Raw genomic sequence first — 23,319 nt, 5'->3', positions numbered from 1 at the left:
TGAGCGCCCCTCAAACAGCCTACCCAGCGCCCTCTGACCTCCACGCTCCCTAGTTACCGCGCGAGGCGTCACTTCGGGGCCAAACCACCTCTGCGCGCAGCGGACAGCCGGGTTGAACCATTCGCCCAGCCGTTGGGGGGGGACAGAAGTGAGGGCTTCGCGGGTGCCCTCTGCTTGCGCCCGTGGAGGCTATTGCACTTGTTGCTGTAGCTCTCTCCTGCGAGCTACGCTCTCCCCCTTCTCTTTGGCCTCTTGTTGGTTTCGCCCAGTGCGGGCTATAGCGACGGTGGTGCGCTGAGGAAAGATGGCGGTTTTGGGCTTTGCACTGCTGCCGGGTCTGTGAGCGTAGCGGTCACTCCCTTCCCCTCCTAGCTGTCGCACCCCGTCCCTTCCGGCTGCCCTCCGCCTCTTCTCCTTCCCCGTCGGGGGCGTAGGGATCATGTCGGAGTCGGAGGAGGAGGAGAGTCCGGACCACCAGCTCAAGCTAGTGGTGCTGGGGGACGGCACCACTGGCAAGGTCAGTGCCAGCCCCGGCCGGCAGCGCCCCGCTCTTCTCCGTAGCCTCGGTGTCCCGAGCCCCTTTCCTGGTATTCCGCCTCAGCGTTCCCCCCGGCTCTCCTGCCGAGGAGGGAGCAGCGCGCGGCAGCTTCCACTCTGTCGGGCCGCGTTGTCGCGCTACCCGGCGCCCTGACGCCGTGCTGACTGCTGCACTTTCACTCCCGGCCCTGTACTCTCCTTCTCCGTGGTCTCCCCCTCGTGTGTGTAGCAGGGAGTAGCGGAGAGCCGGGACGAGTTCCTCGCCGGGGAGCTGCGCCCCGAGACCGCATGTGTTCGCTCCGTACTCGGCAGCAAAACCCTCTATCGGCGTTTCGGTACCCTTGCGACACCCGACGAGACTTGGTCAACAAGTAGATGTATACGGCTTTAATCCCTTTTTCTTGAGCCTTAATGGAAGGAGCGGCTAATAACGTAGAGACTATGGTGCTGCTTGGTCCTGGTTCCCCTCAGTGGTGCCCGTGCGCTGCTGGCCGCGTACTGGTGGCGGGTGGTCGCCTGGCTGAGGTACCTGAAGTTGTTCTCCGTATCTGTCAGTTCCCGAGAGGGAGCTGGGGCCAGGCCCTGGCATGTGAGTTCGAGGTTTCTGCCGAAAGGACGAGCAGGGAAGGTTGCCTAGCTGGATCTATAGGCTCTCTTCGTTTCCGCTTCAGAGCTGGTTACCTCCTGAGGTGGATAGTACAGTGTGCATCTATTTGAGTTCCTGTTCAGAGTTTGGAAAGGCACTTTTGAGTCAATTTAGTTTTTATTTGTGGCTTTTACAGGGTTTTTCTTCTGTCAACATAACAAAGTACTACTTATAAAACTTCATTTATAAACAAGTTGCTTTTTTAAAAGAGAAATTTTGGTAGACCAGAGAAGGCAAAAGAGATACTGCTTTCTTACCCATTAAAATACTTATTGATCTTTACTATGCACAGGTGAACATTAGTGCCATATGTAGCCTGAATCCTTTTGTGAGATACACCTGAAAATAGTAATTTTATTGAGTGTTTGAAGGATACAGTTTTTCATTTATCATTTACTTTTGAAAACACGGGGAGGTAGAGCGTCTGCCTGGCTCCAGTTCATATGAAAAAGTAGAAGTATTCTTAGTGGTGGCTTAAATGAACTGCCTGCTGTTGTAGAAATAAGGTTCTATTGAAAGTATGTGCATGGTTTTGCTCACTTACTTGTGCAGAGCTCTGTGAAGAAACTAAACTATATATTTTTTTTTTTTGTCTCCAGCGGTTATAAACTCAGTATGAAGTGGTACTGTACTCATCGGAGTCAGTAGATAGGCAGTTCCAAGTGACTGTGTAATGAGAGCATAATAAGTGCACAGGATTGACAGCTGAAGTTGTGTTTCACTGGTAGTGTTCCCCAGGAGTTTTCCATTCAAACCGAGGAATCCTTTCACTACTGCTATTCAGCACTTTGTGGCAAGACCTCTTGCCAAACATGGATTTTCAAGTGTTCTTCAGTTTTGATGTATATTCATGCTGGTTCCTACCTCTCATGTGGGAGCTGCCACTCACTGAATCTCCTGCTGGTTCTAGGAATCCTGTGCTTCAAGTGCAGTTTATTTTGCATGAGCAGCAGATATATTGTGGTGGGCTGCTTTTCCTCGTGTCCCCCCTAGATGATGCTGTAATAGAAGCTTCTTCCAGCCATCCTGAGGGCCTAGCAGCAAACACTTGCAATAATAGATTTATTGTAAGGTCTTGTGAAAATAAAGAAGTGATTGGGTCATGGAATGGAAGGATAAAATATACCTAGTGCTATTTCAAGCACCTCAGAAGACTAAATTGTTGAGGTTCCTGTCCTTTGTTGGCTACTCGTTCCGCTTACTTGTTGAAATATGCATGTCTATATGTTTTCAACTCTAAATAGCCTGCCTCTGACATCTGGTTCACAGCTGGTCTTTACACACATGCATACTTAGCCTCTCACTTACTGTGCAAGACGTTTTTTCCTCTTCCTCTGTTGCTGGGATCGTTGGACAGGAGGAGTGTAGGGAATAATGGAATATATCTTAGAAATATTGTGTCTGGTGTTTAGTGTGAGATGTTCACATCTGACTTCTTTCTATTGCTCGTCCTCCTGCCCAAAAAAAAAAAAAAAAAAAAAAAAAAAAAGGGAAATTTTTATTTCTTTCCACTTGGCCATCTGGGGCTCTCTGGTCCTCAGTTCTCCAGGGGGAAAAATTTATGTCTTTGTGAGTCAGCTGGCCAAAGGTCTAAACTTGCTTTCGTTTGCCTCATCCATTGTTTAGAAGCAATGCGATTCCTGTTTTATACAAGGGTTGGTAGCAGTTTTAAAACAAATCGGTGCCAGTTCAAGGTAAGGGTAATGTTTCCACTAGCTGGGAGTTGCTCTATTCATGAGGCAAGGGAGGGTTGTTGTGCTTCTACTAATTTGTTTTGTGGTGGTTGAATGAATAATGGGATACTTAAAATTTTAAGGGGAGAAGAGCAGAAATGGAAGAAGGAATAAATGAGAGGAGTGAGACAATATCTCTGAAAAAGTGAGAGCAATAGAGATGGTAAGGAAAGGGTAAATTGTTAAAAAGAAAAATTGAGGAAGGCAAGATTGGTTAGTAAGAGGATAATAACAAAGAATTATTTTAACGAGCTAGACAAATCAGGAGAACAATCCCAAAAGAAATTGTAGGTGGGAACAATGTGAGATGAAATGAACAGTAATTATTAATAGCAGTTGGCTCTTCGATTTTGGTTACAGGAAGGACCATATATATACAGAGTAGCCATATGCACCTAGGGTTTAAATCAAGCCACTCATCCTGAGCCAGAATGATTTTTCTGTTAAAATAAACCAGTAGTACTAGTATGCATTAAAAAAAAAGTTATTATTCAGATATTTCTACTCTTGCTATGCACAGATTGGCTTAACGTTGAAGTATATGATGATGCTGATTTAAGCTAGAACTACTCTGACTTGGTGAAAAATAGCTGTGCAGGAGGCACAAAGCAGCTGAAGTCCTGTCTTCCTGCCATCTGTTGCAGCTGGGACTGAAGTATGACAGCAGGAACATCCTATCTTTTTCTTCTCCTCTTAACACCTGATTATGAAGATGAAAGAGCTGATGCTTGACCTGATGTAGGAGCTAAAGCATAGGCTGGAATACAGAGTGGCATTGTGCTTGCTTTAGGATTTTTTAGGATGCCAGATTTCTAAGCATTGTGCCAATTCTGGATCTTGTTTTTAAACGTGGGGTCAAAAATTTCATCAGTGTTGACAAAACCACTGTTGTTATTAGTGAGTCTTGCATGTGGAAAATTGCATCAAGTGTCCTGTGCAAATTACTCTAGCTTCATAGATCCATGGCTAATGTTGAAAAAGTCTTGATAATTTTCTCTTTTAGAGTGAACAAAGTTTCATCAGTAATTAGGAGTGTGGTGGAAAGACACCAGCTTCAGGTGGCAGGACTTCTTTCTTTTATGAAATACTTCCCATCCAACTCTAATAAAGCTAGACTCATCTCAGTGAGAAATTCTCTGTGTTGCACAGTTATGTGTTTTTATGCTAGTTAAAGCATTTAATTATTTAGCCTAGTGTTTCTTTTCATTTGTTTGTTTTTAAAATTCTTGCCAGTTGGGGTAGGACGTGACTGAGGGGTGCATGTTGCTGTGCTTGGGGAATGACTTTGATGTTCTAGGAGTGAGGGAAGGAATAGATAAATGTTTTTGAAAAGTGGATTCTCAGTCGGCTGGTGAAATTGGTACATGAATGGAAATTCATGGCTTCAGAACTGTGTGCTTGCATCCCATTGAATTTTGATTTTAGTTTTTTTTTCTAACAAATATGATACTACACTTTGACTTTCTGAAAGCTTTCTTCTGTAGGATTTTACTCAAAGAATAATCATTGGTGGGGTTTTCTCGACAAGTTTCTGTGCTGTCCTGGTGAGTAGTCAGTGTCAGTTAGAGCTGGCTATCATTGCTTGTTCTGTTTGACATTCAGTTTATTTCCATTTATTTAATAAATAAGGTTTACCTTTTTTCTCTTCTGTTTATACAGTAGGTAGGTGTGTAGGAACAGCATGTCAGCAGTTTGTACTGTGGCTTCTTGACATTGACAGAAACAAGAAATTGTCTTGCCTTGCCTGTGAGAATTAATCTCATCTTTGTTTCCAAAATATTCCAAAATATTGCATTTTATTTTGCCCTTAGATTGCTGTAAATTTGTTGTATTATTTTTTTATTGCTGTATTTTAAACTCAGACTTTTTGTTGTCTGAAAGGAGGGAGTTAATCAGACCAACCTTCAATAGTGTATTGCTATTCAGAACAGCATATGAACATTCTAAACATTTGCTTTGAAGTATTTAAGCCAAATGTGTGAACCTGTCAGACTGGGTCTAATGGAAAGTCTGCTGTGAAAGTCGGTGGCCTGGTTGTCTTAGGAAATAGATAAAGGAATAAGGCCTTCTTGATATCATACAGATACCATACTCATTACTGATCCTACTCTGATCTATATATTGGTGGTTGAAATCTTATGGATGTAGCATAATCTTTTTCAAAGCCAGTCACTGATCACTACAGTTCTTCTGAATGCTTATTTAACTTTGGTCATTTTTTTACATAGGTTGCACTCAACATATCCTTACATTGACAGAAAAGATTTTTGTCATGCAGAATCTTTTATGGCAAGCATGGCAGGGAACAATTTTAGGATTGAAGGGAGTATCTGCATTGTAGAGGTACCTGAATATGCATTGACATAACTTTGTTGACTGTTGTGGAGAAATTGGAACTGTTGCTCTTAGTATTTTATGGATAAATGTTTGTTCTGTGAATAGAGGAGTCTAGTCTGGTAATCCAGTGCCTTGAGCTCTAATATTTATTAGAAAAAAAGTATTAGAAAGGAATTAGTGAATGTTTTTCTGCTATAAATTCCTTTGCATTCAAGAGCATGGTAGAGGAAAACTGTCTGAGAATTTTGCCATGCTGTTGGTTAGTTGCTGCTGTTACTGCTTGGCTGTTAATTGAATGCATGTTGTTTATTTTCACTAACACCCCTAGAGGCCCTCAGGGAATATCGAGTGTCACAGAGTGATAAAGCTAATACTGAGCCCTTAAAACAAGAAGGGAGTGGTTGCTTATTTAATGGGGATCTAAATTAGTGTGTTGGAGAATATAGAATACTATGATATAGTTAGATGGTATTTTAATCTGTACTGTGGGTACTGGTTACTTTTATGATAAGGAAAATTTGAAGGAGAAGGCTGTATGGTGTGTTCCTGCGATGTTTTTATTCTTATCTACATATTTAGGATCATGACAGATTAAAAATAATATCTTTGTAGTCTTGACAGACTAACTATTGTGATTAAAAGAATAAGTTCTACTGACTTTCTCAGTACAAGTCTAAATCTGTATTGAATTTCATTTTGTGTATGTTGTTAGTCCTGTCACATAGCTGTAGGCAGAAGAATCTTCTCACGATTCATCCTCTGTGGTCTTCACCCTTTCCACAGTGATATAAATATATAACCTTATTCATGCTATTTCTAGTTTACTTGCCTTTTCCCCCCCCAGTTTATTTATTTATTTTTAATCCTCTTGGGGCTTGAGCAGTGAAGTAAGTGAAAATGTTGCCATAGTTTCTAATTGACTTTTTGGATTACTTCCTGAATGTATCTTCTGATATCAAAATATCACTTATTACATATATAAGACAGTGGTAGGAATATAAATGTGATATAGAAACAAGAAAACAGTAAATCTGGTATTTACTTCACAGGTAATTTAATTGCAGAATAAATGTTTGCCTATTCATACTAGAGCTTTAATGCTGGAGCTCTGGTAACCATGTTTTCATGCAAAAAGAGTAATTTACCTTTTCTTCCTGTGTATGTTTGACATTTTTAGCATACTTTAGATCTTCATTATAACCATTCTATTAACAGAACTTGCCTATTCTCATTGTTTCAGAACTATTGGCATTATTTTGCTACTGCAATAATTCTGTGTGCTCTAACAGCTATTTCTAATAACAATGTGACTCAGTCTCTTTGTGTCTGGATGAACAGAAAGCTGGCAAAAAAAATTATTCTTGCCCATTTGAGTTTTCTCAGGCAGTGAAAGGGTTTTGTGGGGCCTTTAGACTTTTATTCCCCTGTATGTGGAAATGCATATTTAGAATTTTTTCTGCAATTACTCTGTCTTGATATTTTCAGATGTCACATCAAGAAGATATTTAAGTGCACACCACTAATGTGATGTAGGATGTATTTTATCAGTGTGACAGGTTTTTTTAATGTGTTTTATTTTTTCACAATAAAAATGTTTGTATTCTTTAAAATTGCACCTCTCCTTTTTTTTCTTTTTCTTTTTTTAATCTGTGGATTGTGGGACTTTCTTCCTTTTTTTTTTTTTCTTTCTTTCCATTTTTTTTCCTTTTTTTTGTCTCTTGCATGAAGAACTTAAATTACTAGTGAAAGAATATAAATGCCTTGCTTCGTTACTTTAAGTAGACTAGTTGTATATCCTTTTAGCAGTATATAGTAATAGCTGATTAATAGATAAACAGTCTATTGGTCTACTTTCATAAACCCACAAAATATAAATTGAAGAAATAAGTTTCCAAAGTTCTGCTTAAAGGACTAATTCTGTAAATGTGAATTCTTAAGGTGAGTTTAGTATTTTCTGTGCACAAGAAACTAATCTTCCTATTATGTAATGTCTGATCCTGGAACTTAGATATACAGTGGTGGGAATCTGCCACACTTTGAAGCCCCTGTGGGACTCTGCACTGTGCATATCTCTGTTCCTTCCCAGAAAGTTGGTCTTGGATCATGGTGTTCTGCACCACGGAAGGGCCCTTGTCTTGAAAATGAATACTTTTAAAAAATAATCTCTTCAGGTATGGATATTGTCACTTAGATTTGCTTCAGTTTGAGTGTACAAATGATGCCTTATTCAAATCTGTGTAATATTTTCTAATATGACTAAACAGTACCTTTGAAATACAAAGGAAATATGCACCTTGCTTCTTTTTGCATAAATTAGTAGCCTTTTTAAGAGAAGTAACCTTCTTTTATTATGTTGAAGCTGGCTGGGCTGCTTGTCAGTCCAAATCCATGGACACTGCATGCAATGATTTAAAAAGCGCTTAACTGTATTTCATACTTCTGGTTTCACATCAAGTTTTTTTGCTGGTTAAAACGACAACTTAATTTAATATTTTTTTGTTTTAGACGTCCTTAGCTACACGTTTTGCTCAAGAGACATTTGGAAAACAGTACAGACAAACCATAGGATTGGACTTCTTCTTGAAGAGGATAATATTGCCAGGTAAGAAAATAAAAAGTATCACTGAAAGACTGGGCAGGAGTAAGGCTTCCAGAAACAGATTCTTCAAAGTAATGTATACCAAATAAGCTTAGTACAGTGTTTTTTATGGCAAAGTAAATTAGGTTATTCAAGTAAAATTTTGTTAGTATGTTCTTCACAGGTGACAAAGGGTTATGCATTTGCAACTTGCATCTAAAACACTGAATTAATGTAAAAGGAATGCTGTCTATATTAATGATTTTTATTATCTCTACTTGATTGAACTCACTGTCCGTGTGGATAGTGTAAAATACAACAATGAAATGGAACTTTAAATATATTCATTCAAAAAGTATATGTGCTTTGAAAGAAATAATTTTTTTTTAAATGAAATAAACAACTTGTATTTGAGTTGTGTGAGAGAAGCATAATGCAGCTATGGAATCGCAGTGCTCTAATATGTGAATGCTGTTTTATGTAAGGCAGCATGAAATTGCTGGCATTTAATAGACCACTAAAATTTAGGGTCCCTCGGCACTCATAAAAATACAGTTTGAGCATTCAAGATGTTTCAGTTCACGACTGCAAAGAAACTATTTAGATGCCAGTTGCAGCACACTGTATGGAAAATGAAAAGAAATAATTAAAAAAGAATAGTTGCTGGTAGGAGTTTGTCTCTGAACAATTGGGGATTTGAAATAAGGCTTTATTGATTTGTGTTTGCTCAATTTCTAAGTATGCAAGTATTTCATTAAATGCATTTTCTTCTGGCTTCAAAAATCAGAAGAAGATAAAAAAGTATGTGTAATTATTAGAAGTTGTAGTGAGATTTGATAAAGCTGATGCAAGTTCTGTAGTTCCGTCTTTTTACCTTGTAGAGGACGAGGAGGGAAGCAAAGCCAGAAATGAAGCATTTTAGCTGTAACCTGAAGTTATAAGAAAATAGATACAGTTCTTGAACTTATTTTGTTTAAATTATATTGCCAATAACTTCTTGATTATGTTTATGTATTTTGGTAAGTGAAACAGAATAATCTTTTCAGACTATTCCTGCATTCACTATTTTGGTTTGGCAATTTTGCTGTACTTTTTTAGTATCTGATGAGTAATAAAGTACCAAATTTCAGTGCTTATTTCTCTATAAAATCAACGGAATCATTTTTTTATTGTCCTGCTCATGCCTCTAAAAATACCAGTTTGTATAATACTTAACAGCAGTACTTGCAAGTGGAATGTGTACACAAATCATACAGTGTGCATGCTGAGAACTTGTATTTTGCAAGTTTTTTTCCAGCTGTTAAGCATACAGAAGCTATTAATATGTTACTGGGATTCTAAGTATTCTTGTGGAGTAGAAAATTTGGAAAATTATCAACTATTGATTCATTCATGTTTTGCTTTCTTCTAGTTTATTTTGTAATAAAATCACAATGTTTTATAGCACCATATAGCACCAAAACGGCAACAAAGTCTGTACATCTATTTTCCTCATTTATCATTAACAAAATAGTAATGTTTGTGGAACATGTTCATATTCAGAAAGAAGTATTTTTCTGCAGATTGTCATTCTGGTTTCGCCTATGTCCATATATGTGTTTAGGTATCTATGGGTTTCTGTGTTTTATAGCTCAGCTGAACTGGTGGTGGGATGTGAGTGAAAGAAGAGGGAGGGAGGTAAAGTTTCTAAATACTGGAATGGGAAGCATTACCTAAGTAAGCGGATTTTTCTAATTTCTCGATTACTTCTAGGTTTGCAGAACTGCTGTGTTTACTTGAAAGGTTAATTCATACCACTGCACAGGAATTATAATATGTATATCAATAGGAAAACCCCCTCAATTTCTCTTATTTAGTAGGAGAATTGGTGTATAACTGTCGTTCAGTAGTTGTGTTTTTTCTTGTAAATAAGGTTTTCAGAAGTTAAAATTACGGATTTCTAGAATTGCAGAGACATTTACATTAGGCCACATTAGGAATGTATTTTAGCTTGTAAAATAAAGTACTGTTTTTCTGTTTTTGGAGCTTCTTAAACAATAATGTTATTTGTCTCCAGTTTTAGTAAATGATGCAGTTTTGCAATGAAAATAAGTATTTTATATGGTAAAACAATATGGTTTAATACAAATAGGAAAAAAATTGATTAATTTTGAACAAAGCGACTTTCAGTGTTCAACTGTTGACAAATTCTCTTCAAGCAGTTTGTTAAAATTTTTTTTTTTCCAAATGCAAATCACCTTCAGTATATTTATTGTTGCGGTGTCTTGTGTAGTCTGGATGCAACCACGGTGTAGATTTTACTGCTTATATAGTGTATCTTTTAGTCAGAGGGTCTGCTGGTAGAGATTCGTAAGAGCCTCAGTTGAATACGCTTAGGAGGGCTATCGGGTGCAGTCCAGTAAACAGAATTCTTCTGTTAAAAGGATTTTTTTTCTAAGTCATTGCAAAAAGTGAGCAGACTCGTGTTTTTAGTTTCATCTTGACTGTGAATCACTTCAAATAAGGTTAACCAATGCACCAGGTATACTTCTGCAGAATCACTACTGAGTCAGCCCAGTGGCTTCAATTCATACCAGAAACAATCTAGATGCTGGTGTTGCCTCAATTAATTTAACTTCTTACTTGTGTGTATTTTCTACAGAGTAAAGAAGTACTAATGTTTTATTGTTCCATGTCAGCATATTGCATATTATTTTTATGGGATTCTTCAGTTCTTTTTATTGGTATGTTAAACTTGTTTCTTAAGAACTGTCTTGTTATGCATGGTTTCTTTTTGTTGTAATTTTCCAGCTTGTATGTTCCTCCTAAATCTATGGAAAACCAGCAGATTTCAAACTCATTGCAGAAAACTTCATGTACTACTATCATAGTTGTTAATTAAATATTTGCTAGACACATTGTCTGGGGTTTTTCCTTCTGTCAGAATAATCTTAATATTTTTTCACCCACAAAATCAATTTCTAAACACAAAGTAAGTATTATGGCACCTAACTGAAAAAAAAAAAAAAAAGGGAAAGAAAAAGGAAATGCAGGATTTCTCACTGGAGATGATCAGCTTGAATTTTAATAGTTAGTGAGGTCTTAATGAAGAATCAGTTAACCTTAAATGAGCATTCCAATCTTTTTTTCCAGTTTCTTTTTTTTCTGTTGCAGTTGAAGGAAAGTAAATAATTCATAACAGTAGATTTTTAAGTTGAACAGTCACTGTTAGACCATTTAATTTAACTTCCTGCATTAAATTTTTGCAGATAACCATACAGTTACCGAGATACTAAGCCCATATGCTGTGCATGATTACTGCTTTTAGGAAGAAAAATGAAGTTAGAAACTTTTTAAAGCATTTGAACACAAAATTAGGCATTTGAAAATTGAGTTTGAAAGTGATAATATTTATAAAGCTTTTTTTCCTGAATAGCTGACATGAATGACATGGTAAATTTCCAGAAGAATACAACCAACCAAGTTAGGGGTAGAACACTGCAGCATGTTGAGCCTTTGAGCATGTTTAGTTTGTTTACCCACTGAGGATGCATAGTGATTTCTGACTGCAAGTTGGCCAGCTTATCCATGCCAGGTGCTATATGGAAGACTTTCCTGCATTGTTTGCAGTCACTTATGTTCTAAGCTTTAAAAATAATTAATACATAGTATATACACTGTCAAAATAAATAAGCTTTTTATTCTATGAAAGGTTGCCTTTGTTGAACTGGAATGTTATGATGTATTTATTGTACTACAAATCGAATTCTTTATCTTACTGTTAGATAAAACCCAGTGTACCTTAAAAATACTGAGTAGGTTGTCCCACGTTCATCTCTATATATTTGAGAGCAAAGCAGCAATTTAGGAAATCTGCACTTTTAATCAGATTAAAGCAAGATGAAGTTTAATCATGCCAAGTGCAAGGTCCTACACCTGGGTCGGAGCAATCCCAGGCACAGTTACAGGTTGGGCAGAGAAGAGATTCAGAGCAGCCCTGCCGAGAAGGACTTGGGGGTGTTGGTCGATGAGAAAATGAACATGAGCTGGCTTCAGTGTGCGCTCGCAGCCCAGAAAGCCAACCGTATCCTGGGCTGCATCAAAAGGAGCATGACCAGCAGGTCGAAGGAGGTGATCCTGCCCCTCTACTCTGCTCTCGTGAGACCTCACTTGGAGTATTGTGTGCAGTTCTGGTGTCCTCAACATTAAAAGGACATGGAACTGTTGGAACAAGTCCAGAGGAGGGCCATGAGAATGATCAGGGGAGTGGAGCACCTCCCATATGGAGACAGGCTGAGAAAGTTGGGGCTGTTCAGCCTGGAGAAGAGAAGGCTGCGTGGAGACCTCATAGCAGCCTTCCAGTATCTGAAGGGGGCCTACAAGGATGCTGGGGAGGGACCATTCATCAGGGACTGTAGTGAGAGGACAAGGGGTAATGGGTTCAAACTTAAACAGGGGAAGTTTAGATTGGATGTGAGGAAGAAATTCTTTACTGTGAGGGTGGTGAGGCACTGGAATGGGTTGCCCAGGGAGGTTGTGAGTGCTCCATCCCTGGGAGTGTTCAAGGCCAGGTTGGACAGAGCCTTGGGTGACATGGTTTAGTATGAGGTGTCCCTGCCCATGGCAGGGAGATTGAAACTAGATGATCTTAATGTCCTTTTGAACCCTAACTATTCTATGATTCTGTAAGATGCTTCATGAAAATACAATGTGGTATATTTAATACCATGAATAGCATAGATTCGGCTATATGGTTCTAATTTGGTGTTTGTATTCACTGAGTGCTGGGATATATTTCTATGGAGCACATTTCCTTACATAACTAATATGAGTGTGTTAGTTATAAATTGATCATGGAATAGATCATACTGTGTAAAATAAAGTTGTTAACAAGATGATTAAGACTGTACCTTTCTTAGTAGCTAAAAATGATGTGTTCTTTTTTGCTCGAGTCTCAATTGTTGTGATGTAGAATTTGTTGCATTTTTTTAAAATCTAGGGGTAAAATCAATAGGGAGTTATGATTATTTGTGAGTATATAGAATTGTTGTTAACTTGTAAGTCATGTGAGTTGTATGTAGGTTAGAAAAATTCTCATTGGACCTCACTGTATTAAAGTTTGGTGCTTCCAGGTAATAGTACAGTTTTGAAAAGTTTTCACCATGCAACATGAGCCAAATTATACTTTACTATGTTTGTATGCATGTGTGTGTTTAGTCTGTGTTTGAGTTGTTAGCTTGCAGAATATGTGTGACGGTATTGAATATTCCTTATTTTCACTGATCTTTTGTTTCTTTGTGTTTGAAAGCCTGTTAACACTTTCAGTATAGCTTAAAAACTGTTTAGAATAGAAAGGTGTATACTTGGGGTAGATTCTTCAGAGATGAAATTGGACATGTAAATCATGTCCAATTTAGTTCCCTGCTTTGGGGTAGTGGGTGGAGGAAGTAATCGTAGTTTTGCATCCTCAAGTTAGATGTGTGTCAGTATTTCCATTTTTTCAATCTGTCATCTATGTAATTCTTTAACTGTATATTACTAAGAGCATCCCTACTAAATGCAGCTACTGTGAAGATTTTCCCTGCTTTTAGATTTGTAAACTTGGAAGGTGGGGGGGAAGGGCCACAACGTATGAAATAATGTGGTGAAGTTGCCATTAATTATATATTACCTTTCAGTTCCAAGTACCGTGCTTTAGAACTCTCTCTGTAAAGTTGTACAGCTTTCTTCAGCAAAGTATGCTATGTTATTTATAGTCAGGAATATTATACTGTGCAATTCCACTTATTTTTCTGTTAATATTAAATATGTTAATCTCTAGCTGTAGTTCTACTGCGTCTTAACTTAGCTGGACACAAATGAGGTTTTTCAAATGATACATTCATTTTTGTGTTGAAATCTATTTAGTTACTATTTGTTGTGTACTTGTAAAAGCTACTGCTGTTGATATACTAGAGCTGTATTACCTGCTGTGATAATATACCTTTAATTTTATTTGTATTTAAATTTTCCAGGTTACCCGGTATCTGTATAATTTTCTTTTTCAGGAAATTTGAATGTTACTCTTCAAGTGTGGGACGTAGGAGGACAAACGATAGGAGGCAAAATGCTGGACAAATACATTTATGGAGCTCAGGTACAGTATAAATCATGATAATAGTATCTATAGTAATGATATAAAATTCCCTGAAACTTTCTTCTTAAAATTATACATATCTTATAGGTTATTATTTTGTAAATCTCAAAAATGTTGAATCACTGCTTAACCTAAACTTAATTGATATTAAATATGCACATCTAAGTTTGGTATGCAGATAATTTTTTAGAGCTGACTTAAAAAGCAAAGCACGAGTATGCATTTGTCGATCTGAGTAACTCTTAGGAGCAGATGTATGCATGTTTCCATGCTTTCTGTCTTGAGTTAAGAAAAGCAATCATAGTAAATAAAAGGCTATTTGGATATCCACATGGTAGATATAGAGTGGCTGCTTTTAGAACAGATGCCTCCTGCGGGGAAAAGTAGAAGGAGGAAATTAAGGGCAATCCTACACCATTAAACTCATACGTGCAACTGGGGTTATAAGAGGGCAAACAAAAGGAGGCAACCAGGTAGCTAAATATTTTTGCAGAACTCCTATCCAATGAAAATTAATTTTATCTTGAGGTTAACTAAGCAACATAAAGTGAATGGTGGGATTAAGTAAGAGCTAAATATTATAGAAGTATCTAGAGTTACGAGATGATTTTGGAGGATGTAATATATTTCAAAGTTCTTAATATGAGCGATCCCAAAATATGCTCTGATCTTTAATTTGGACTTTGTAATGAGAACAATAGACATAACATGTTTTATTATTTAATGTTAAATTTATCTGAGAAGAAAATGAATGCACATAATTTTTCCCCAGTACTTTAGGCAATAGGAATATGGAATCCTGACATTTTTACTGGACAGAAACTTTGTCCTAACAAGTATAGCACAGTAATGGCTAATTAAGGAGATCAGGATTTATTAGTTAGTGGGATAAAGACAAACTTGTCAATTTAACATTCTTTCACTTTCAAAAAATGTCTGAATTTTTTTGTTGCATCTGTTTTATAGGGGTTTCTTATTTTTAATAAAAAACATTTTGCTGCCCTGTTAAAGATCTACCAAGCCACAGAAGAAAGTGGCTGCCATGACAGAGAATTTGATTGATCACAAATTGTTGCCATATGCCCAAAGTGAACTTGATGAAGGAAATAAAAGGCTATTAACTTCTTCTGTATTGAATTTGGTGATAAACTTAGGAGTTTCTTATCAGCAATAGCAGGTCAAAAAGTTAATACCAGTGCCCTAAAGTAGTGAAAAAGTGGATATCAGTAAGGCTGAAGTTACAAAAGTTTGATTTTTCAGTCATTCTGAGCACATTAACAGAAAACCCCTACATCAAATCTGTTCTTCTTTAATCCTTCCCCAACCCTCATTGTAACCCTATTATTTTTTTTTTTTTTAATGAACTGATAGCTGCTCTCTCTCCCGTTGGTGTCATGTATTGCCATTGTTTGAAAGAAGCTTCTTACCATTGTAATGCACTTTTCCATTAGCTTTGTAACAGCATCATGTTAAAGACACATGAAACTATTTTCATCAATTCATGAAACACCATGAATAATTTGGAAAGGCACTGTGTGCATCGTACTTCTAGGCAGAAGCTTATTTCATGTTGAAATCTATAGCTTTTTAGAAGAAAAAGAAGTAGGAGTATTTAGAAAGAAAAATCATTATAAGGATGTACAAAAATTCCTGTAAATGGACAGCAAAACAACAAGAGAGTAACTGGGAAGAGCTATCATGTACTTAAGAATTTTTAGGTGTTGCTCAACCAACCTGAATGCCTTCTGCGGTTGGATGATTGGCCCTGTGGAGAGGAGAGCAGTCGATGTCCTTTACCTTGACTTCAGCAAGGCCTTTGATATAATCTCCCATAATATTATTACAGACAACATGTAAAGATATAGACTAGATGAATGGACCATAAGGTGACTGAAAAACTGAATGGACAGCTGGACTTAAAGAGGGATGGTCCACTGCTCAGTGTCCTACTGGTGTGTGGTTGTAAGGCGTATTCCTTAGGGCTAGGTACTGAGGTCATGTCTTATTAATTCTTTGAACAGTGGAACAAATTATTGTTTGCAAATGGCACCAAGTTGGGGATGAATGGTCATGTTCTGGAAGGCAGCTGCTGTTGAGAGACTATTTGCTGTCTTGGAGCAGTCTTTTCCCTACCTGTTTTTAATCTGGTGTTGCTGCATCCTGTCTTGGTAGCTGAATTTCCTGATGGGAGCTCTGCAAATTGTGGGGAGAAAAAGAGGTCTCTGATCTTTATGAATAAAAGGTGCTAATAAACAGCTTTCTGCCAGTGCTGATTAAAACTGACACATTTATCTCAGAATTGAGAGAGGCTAAGAGTAATTGTATAGTCAGTTACTACAGCTGAACAGATAGACAGTAGCTCAATTACAGCTACTTAACCATGTGCATTTGAGTGACCATGTCCTCTGTATCAGCAAAGACAACTGTGGTTAAGTATAAGTAGACTGTAAGCTGTTTTCACGTGTAAAATTATCATTTCTGCAGATGTGCAAGATATCATAATGAAGTTACTCTTTGCTAAAATGAATAATCTGTGACTAGAAAAATATTTTAGAAATTTGGTCTGACATATAAATATTAATGAAAATTTTAAAGTTAATTTCATTCCTTCATACTAAAGTCAGTCATAGGATGAGGGCAGCTGAGGATAAACCTGAAGAAGAAAACATATGGTTTTAATTAGTATTTTCTGTAGCTTTCTTTTATTGTGACAGATCTTGACATAAACTTGACACCTTTTAAATGTTGATTGTCTAGTGTGAATATGTTGCCTGATTACAACACTTCCATAATAGCAGTTCTGCTGCATAATAGTACCATTGCTGTTTGCGTGGCAAATATTTCAGAACCGCTTCCACCTCTTACCTGTAATTGCTGCCCCTACCCACATATCTCATTTAAAGTATCTTTAAGAGCTGGCATACTCTACCTCATAAATTGGCGTGTTAATAGAATAAGAGTACTGCAGCCCCTACCTTCTCCAGAGACCAGCAAATCATTTCTGCAATATTCTCACTTTCCAGTGACCTATTTTTGAAAATACTATATAATTTCAAAACAAAAAGCACTCACATATGCACTAATGCAGGCAGAATGTCTCTCTTACTAGAGAGCAATTATGCAAGCAGGGACTATTTACCGTGTTGCTGGAGACTAGAGAATTAACGTGCTGTTCTTGGCATGTTGTCCACCATGTGTTTCAAACCTTTTTCATGGCAGGGAAATGGGCTACTTCTGTGTCAAAAGGCCAGTGTTAATTGTCTACTTTAGTTGCTCACACATAAGAAGGAAACAACAGCTTTTATACTATTTACTTGTTCTATACTCCATATACTGTGGAAAATACCTGGGTTTTTTTTTGTGATGGGGTTTCTATGTTAAATAAAAAAAGGTGAAATAAATTTTAGCTATGAGTTATGACTAAGTCCTTCATTAGTTACATATATCATACTAAGTTACTTGTAGAGTGCTGTTGTGGCAAAAATCAAAGCAAGAAGTATTCCTTATGACCTGGATGCCATGCTGCCTTTTCTTGCATCTCTGAGATGTCATGAGATGTCATGCCTGCCATCTTTGTTTTTTAAGTATAGCAAATATCAACAAGATTAAAAAAGACAGAGATTAAGAAAAGAACATGCTTTAAAGGAAATGTTTTAGATCATGGAGAAGGGAGCCAAAAGGAAGTTAGGTGAGCTCTAATTGCAGACTGTGTTCAATTATTTCTTTCATGGTAAATCCACTGTGAATGCCCTTTCTTCCAAGCATGTAGGTAGGCTGCAGTTGTCTAGAGTATATGTAGCAGAGCACCATTTGGTGAAGAATTAGTTAGAAACAGAGCTGGCCAATCTTAAATGCTCAGATTCTAACTTTGTCTTGTATCTAATTCTGATACAGCTCTTCAGTGGTGAAGATGGTAGATAGAAGATAGATAGCCTGCTCAGTTTTTCTGCAAGCTGCTGAGAGAGCTTGACCGCTGTTGAAAGAAGCATGCCATGTGCACTTTGTTATTTACAACATTCAACCTTATGTTTGGGGTTTTTTTAACTTTTAAAATACCTGTCCTTCAGCTTGAGTTTCTTCTTTTCCACTGAGCATTTAACAACATCAGCATGCCCTTTCTAGAGCAAGTCTTACGTTATGGAAGACAAATGTATATACATGTCCAGGCACTTGGGTAGTTATAAAAACAGTCAGGAAAAGTTAACTGAGATGCAAGATAGTGAGGAATAAATTGTACAGAAGTTGGAAGAGGGAACTGGATGTTTAATGTTGGATTTGATTGATAAAGGAGAAAAGATAGCAAGGAAAAAGGTGTGTGTGAGTTCTTAATTTCTTTGAAGGAACTGGTAAAAGCTGTTCCACAGAAATTAGTGGCGGCCAAATTGTCCTGGTTTAGCAGTAGCAGTCATTTTTTCTACTGGTGCAGTGCTGTGTTTTGACTTTTGGCCTGGGAATAATACTGATAAAGCCAATGTTTTCAGTTGCGGGTCAGAATGTTTACCCTGACCAAGGACTTTGTGAGTCTCATGCTCTGCCAGGGAGGAGGAGGGGCCGGGAGGAAGCAGGGACAGGACGCTTGACCCAAACTAGCCAAAGAAGTATTCCATACCACAGCACGTCATGCCCGGGGATGTAACTGGGAGCTACCCGGAAGGGCACGTCCTCTTTTCGGTCGGGCTCTTTTCCGGCAAGCGGTATCATATTTTCTTCCCTTGTTATTTCTCTTATCATTATTATTATTGGTGGCAGCAGTAGTGATTTGTGTTATACCTGAGTTACTGGACTGTTTTTATCTCAACCCATGGGAGTTACATTCTTTCGATTCTCCTCCCCATCCCTCTGAGGAGTGTGGGGGGGAAGTAGACTGCGTGGTTCTAATTTACAGCCGGGGCTTAAACCACGACACAAATAAATATAACAAACAAGAACTAATTTTTCCAACAGTTGATGGTGTTGAAGGAAAAAACAGATTTGTATTGCTATCATAGGGAAGTAGGAATTGAAAGGGTCTAGGTAGGATCTGTTACTCTCTTCTGAAGCTATACGTGTACAATGTTTATTTCATTTTTATCAACCTTCAAAAATCCTCCAGTGTTGATGACTGTCTCTGAAGGTGGTATATTTCAGAGCTTCACTATTCTTATTGTCTACATGTTTGGGTTTTTTTTCCCCTTATATGTACTCTTGTTATAATCTTCTTGCTGCAGTTAAACTTGTTGCTGCATGCCATATTGATCATAGAGTTGTAAGAAATTTCAAGGTGAAAGGGATCTCCTTCTACCTACATCCAGTCAAACCTCCTGCTCAGTATATGGTCAGCTGCGAGATGGAACTAGGTTGCTCAAGGCTTTAGCCACTTGTTCCTTCTTGAAAACCTCTGAGGATGGAGATGGAGTAACCTTTTTGGGCAACGTATTTGGCTGCTTGAATCTCCTCCTGGTGAAAAAGCTCTTCCTTATATCTATTTTGAATTTCCATTGTTTCAGTTTATGCCTGTTGTTTCATCCTCCTGACATGCACTTCTGTGAAAAGCCTTGTTCCATCTCCTTTATAGCTTCCTCATGTGTATGGAAAGGCTGCTTTTGGGTTCTCCCGAGGCCACCTCTTCATGCTGAAGAATTCCGGTTCCCTCAGCTTTTCCTTATAAGTGTCCAGTCTTACAATTTTGGTGACCCTTCGCTGAATTTACTCCACTTCATTGATGTTATGAGGAGCCTAAGACTGGATGCATTACTTCAAGTAATACACTATTACACTAACAAGTGCTGAGTAGAATGGAATAGATCCCTTGATCTAGTGACTGTGCTCATGCTAATACAGCCTAGGATCATGTTGGCCATCCTTGCTGCCAGGGAACATTGTTGGCTAATACTTGGCTTGCTGTCTATCAAGACCTGCAGGTCATTTTCAGTTGCTTCCTAGCTAGTCAGTTGCCCCAGCTTATATCGTTTATTCATCCCCAGATGCAGGGCTTTGCGTTTGTCCTGCTTGAATGTTGAAAGGTTCCTGTTCGTCCATTCCTTAAGCATGTTCCTTAAGCACTTCTTAAGCCCTGGGCCTATTGGCTGGTCTTCCCAAATTAGTGTCATCTGCAGACTATATATAAGAGCATATAAAAAGATAATGGTTATCTTCTCTTGAAACTTTTACCAGTATCATCATACCTGCTATCAATGTGGCATTAAAATACAAGGTTTTATTCAAACTTCTGATGTCAGTCATGGTTTCTAAACCTCCAGCACTATTACTGATCTCTTCTAGTCTACCATTTTCCTGACATTTAGCATCCAAAGCTGGATGCATGGAATGTTTCATGCCACTGTGATATTTGCCTTTTTGCTATAAAATAAGCTTGACATATTCAACTGTGATCTGCTGTAATTCCTTGATCCTGTTGTATGGAACCTACTACAGTGCCAGATGTTTCCTATTGTGTAGGTGATTATTGCTTCCTTTGAACTTGTCATGGGACGTATTGAATCGCATCCTGTTATTTTTAGCTTGTTTCTCATCACATAATCTAAACTCTCTTCAAATAATCTTGTGCTCTCTACCAGTTTGTTGTCATCTGTGAAATTCATTTAAAAAGTGTGCATCCTATTTTGTGGTCTAAGACACAGTTCATGAAACTGAGAAGTAAAGCTTGTCCCAGACAAATGCCTGAAAACGCTTGACTTGAAAAAAATCTCTGCTGTTGACAGTGACTCATTGAAGCAGCTAATTTTGTATGTGTTATATTGGGGCCTTTTTTTGGAATATTTGTACAAATTTTATGTGAGGGACAGTGTGCAGTTGCAGGATTTTTTTTTTTTTTTTTCCCAGATGTGAACTCCATGAGGACAAGTGCAAAAGAAGCCAATTCTGATTTTATTCCTCATCAAGGTAGATACTTTGTTGAAGTGAGGTGGAGAGCAGAGGCAGAAGCCTCAGTAATTGAGAGGAGAGTGATTTGTGAGAGCTAGTATTACAGTTATGGAGGGGAGGAGGTGGGTGTTTGGGCTGTCAATAGGCATTATAATATTGGACATTAGCTCTGAGGAATCGTCAAAGTAATATCTGCTGTGAATATTTGTTAAGTGTAGCCTGGCACAAAACCTCCGAAATACATGGGATTGACTTCTGACCACATCTTTAGTTTCTTCTTTGAAAGTTTAAAGTTTGCTAGTGTTTCTTGCTTGTCTCCTACAACAGTGAATGAAAGGGTCTGGCCTTCCTCCTCAAAGGAGAGTAGAGAAACAAGTTGGGCAATGTGCAGAAGTGTATAATTGAACTGCCTTTTTTCCTTTTTTCCCTTCAAAAAGAGAACAGTGAAACTACAAATATCATCAGCAAAAATAAAAGTCCTTCTCCAGTGTGGTTTTTACCTTACCAGTAGTGTGAAGTGCTTTTGGGGTTTTCCTAAACCATATGCAGTTTGGAATATTTCTAATATAACTAATTGTGCTCTTTATTGAATTGTCTTTTTTTTTTTTTACTACCCTTGTAGTTCTGTTAACATCTGAGTTTGGAACACATGAAATGCTGGAGAAATACTGTAATAATGTGTTTATTACAGAGATTTATAATTCCTTTAATTATTCCTGAAAAGATACGATGCCATTATTTGTTAATGCTCTGTTTTATGATAATAGTAATTTAGACAGATATAAATTTTACCATGGTAAAATTTTTTTGTGTCGAGTAATATTTTTTATGTATCTTATTATTTAGGCTGTTCTCTTGGTTTATGATATTACCAATGGCCAGAGTTTTGAAAATTTAGAAGACTGGTATAATGCAGTAAAAAAAGTGAATGAAGAATCAGAAACACAGCCACTTGTGGCCTTGATTGGAAATAAAAGTAAGTTATTAATATTTAAATATTAATTTAAATGCTCCCGATGTTGCTTTCTATTGAAGAAATGGGACAGGGCATATATCTTAGTAAAATGAAACTAAATACCGTCTTGTGTGGTGTTGCTGTATACAGGTGACATATTTGGGTGTACCTCAGGATTCTGGTTCTGGGCAGTGTGGTTGAGAGACTTGCTGCATCATGCTTTACCTAGCCTGCAGCCTCTCTCCTTATGTTTTCTTTTTTTGGAGAGCAGCACACAGGAGTAGAGATCTCTCTCACCCATGTTTGAATTCAGTAAGGCTTCAGGATATAGCTGTGGCATGCATCTGGAATGGAGAACTGGGAAGCATTCCTGGGTGTAATATTGGATGGTTCTGTATGTCAAGAGACTGCTAAATTAAGTACTGGTATATATATAATTTAAAATAATTACATATATAGTTACAACTATATATAAGAATATATATAATATATATAAATAATATACTATATATTATCTAAACTACAATGTTATGCACTAGGCATAATATTCGAGTTGCTTATTAGGCTTTTGTTTTTTGTATGCTACCTGTAGTTTTGCACATGAGGTTACTTATTTCCTGTTGTTTTGGGATTTTTTCAACCTGTCCTCTTTTGATCATGTAAGTATAATACAATGGATTTCTTCTGACCACCAAAATGTGCTACTTTAAGTAGCCATCACCTAGGTAATTTCCTAATTAGATGCATTCCAGATTCCCCTGTTTCCAGCTAAGAAATTTTATATTAACATCCTTATTAGCATATCTCTGGACTTGATCCTGTCTCTCTTACCTTTTTTTTTTTTTTTAATTGAAGATGCTAAAAAGGAAGATAAAGCAATTTTAGAAGCAAAGTGGTGGAAGCAGATACAGATTTTAATTTTTTAACAATGTAAATGTATTTATTTGGACAACAAAAACCAGATTTGATTTATTTTTACTTTCCAAATAATTCATGACCATGTCACAATGTCCTTAACATGAACAAACCCCCTTGAAAAGCCCCTCGTCTAGCAAGTTAGTATTGTTTAAAAGCATTTGAAAACAATGTAGAAACAGCACTTGCATTCAGAACGGTTAATTGTAATGTTGCTAGTGTGAAGCTGTAACACGATATTAATTATGAAAGGCTACTTATTTTCTGGGAAGAAAACAGAGAAGCTCTTAGAGTTACAATATATAAATAGCACTTCTGAAAGTATAACATAGACTGTGTTGTACTGTAGCAGACCAGAGTCAATAATACAGATTCTGTTGAAATTCAGATGAAAAATATTTTTCACTGATTTATATTTTGCCCCAAAATTGGACTTCCTAGCTGGAGTTCTGCAAATCTTATGAAATATCTACAGTAAGATACACTGTAATATGGAATAAATAATGTTCTTTTGCTGGAATCACACCACAGGTAGAAAATCAGACACTGGTTTCCATTTGAAGGAGTTTCATTTCAGTTATATATCTAGAGTATATATTCTCATATATGTCTGCAATTCTTTAATATCCAAGTGTTTCC

General features: G+C 37.4%; 1 protein-coding gene across 1 annotated transcript in view; it reads left to right on the top strand.

Annotated features, from left to right (window-relative positions):
• Window positions 1–317: 317 nt before the first annotated feature.
• Window positions 318–23,319, top strand: part of RAB28 (RAB28, member RAS oncogene family) — a 64,514-nt gene continuing 41,512 nt past the window's right edge. The window contains exons 1-4 of the mRNA XM_080628009.1: window positions 318–517; window positions 7,759–7,855; window positions 13,858–13,946; window positions 21,657–21,786. Coding sequence (XP_080484135.1) covers window positions 440–517; window positions 7,759–7,855; window positions 13,858–13,946; window positions 21,657–21,786 — 394 coding nt within the window. The 5' untranslated portion in view covers window positions 318–439. The remainder of the gene's footprint in view (window positions 518–7,758; window positions 7,856–13,857; window positions 13,947–21,656; window positions 21,787–23,319) is intronic.

The sequence above is a fragment of the Psittacula echo genome (genome assembly GCF_963264785.1).
Source record: "Psittacula echo genome assembly, chromosome: 1".
In the NCBI taxonomy this organism is placed as follows: Eukaryota; Metazoa; Chordata; class Aves; order Psittaciformes; family Psittacidae; genus Psittacula; species Psittacula echo.
Note: the sequence above shows the minus strand (reverse complement) of the source record. Positions and strands in the feature narration are given on the sequence as shown.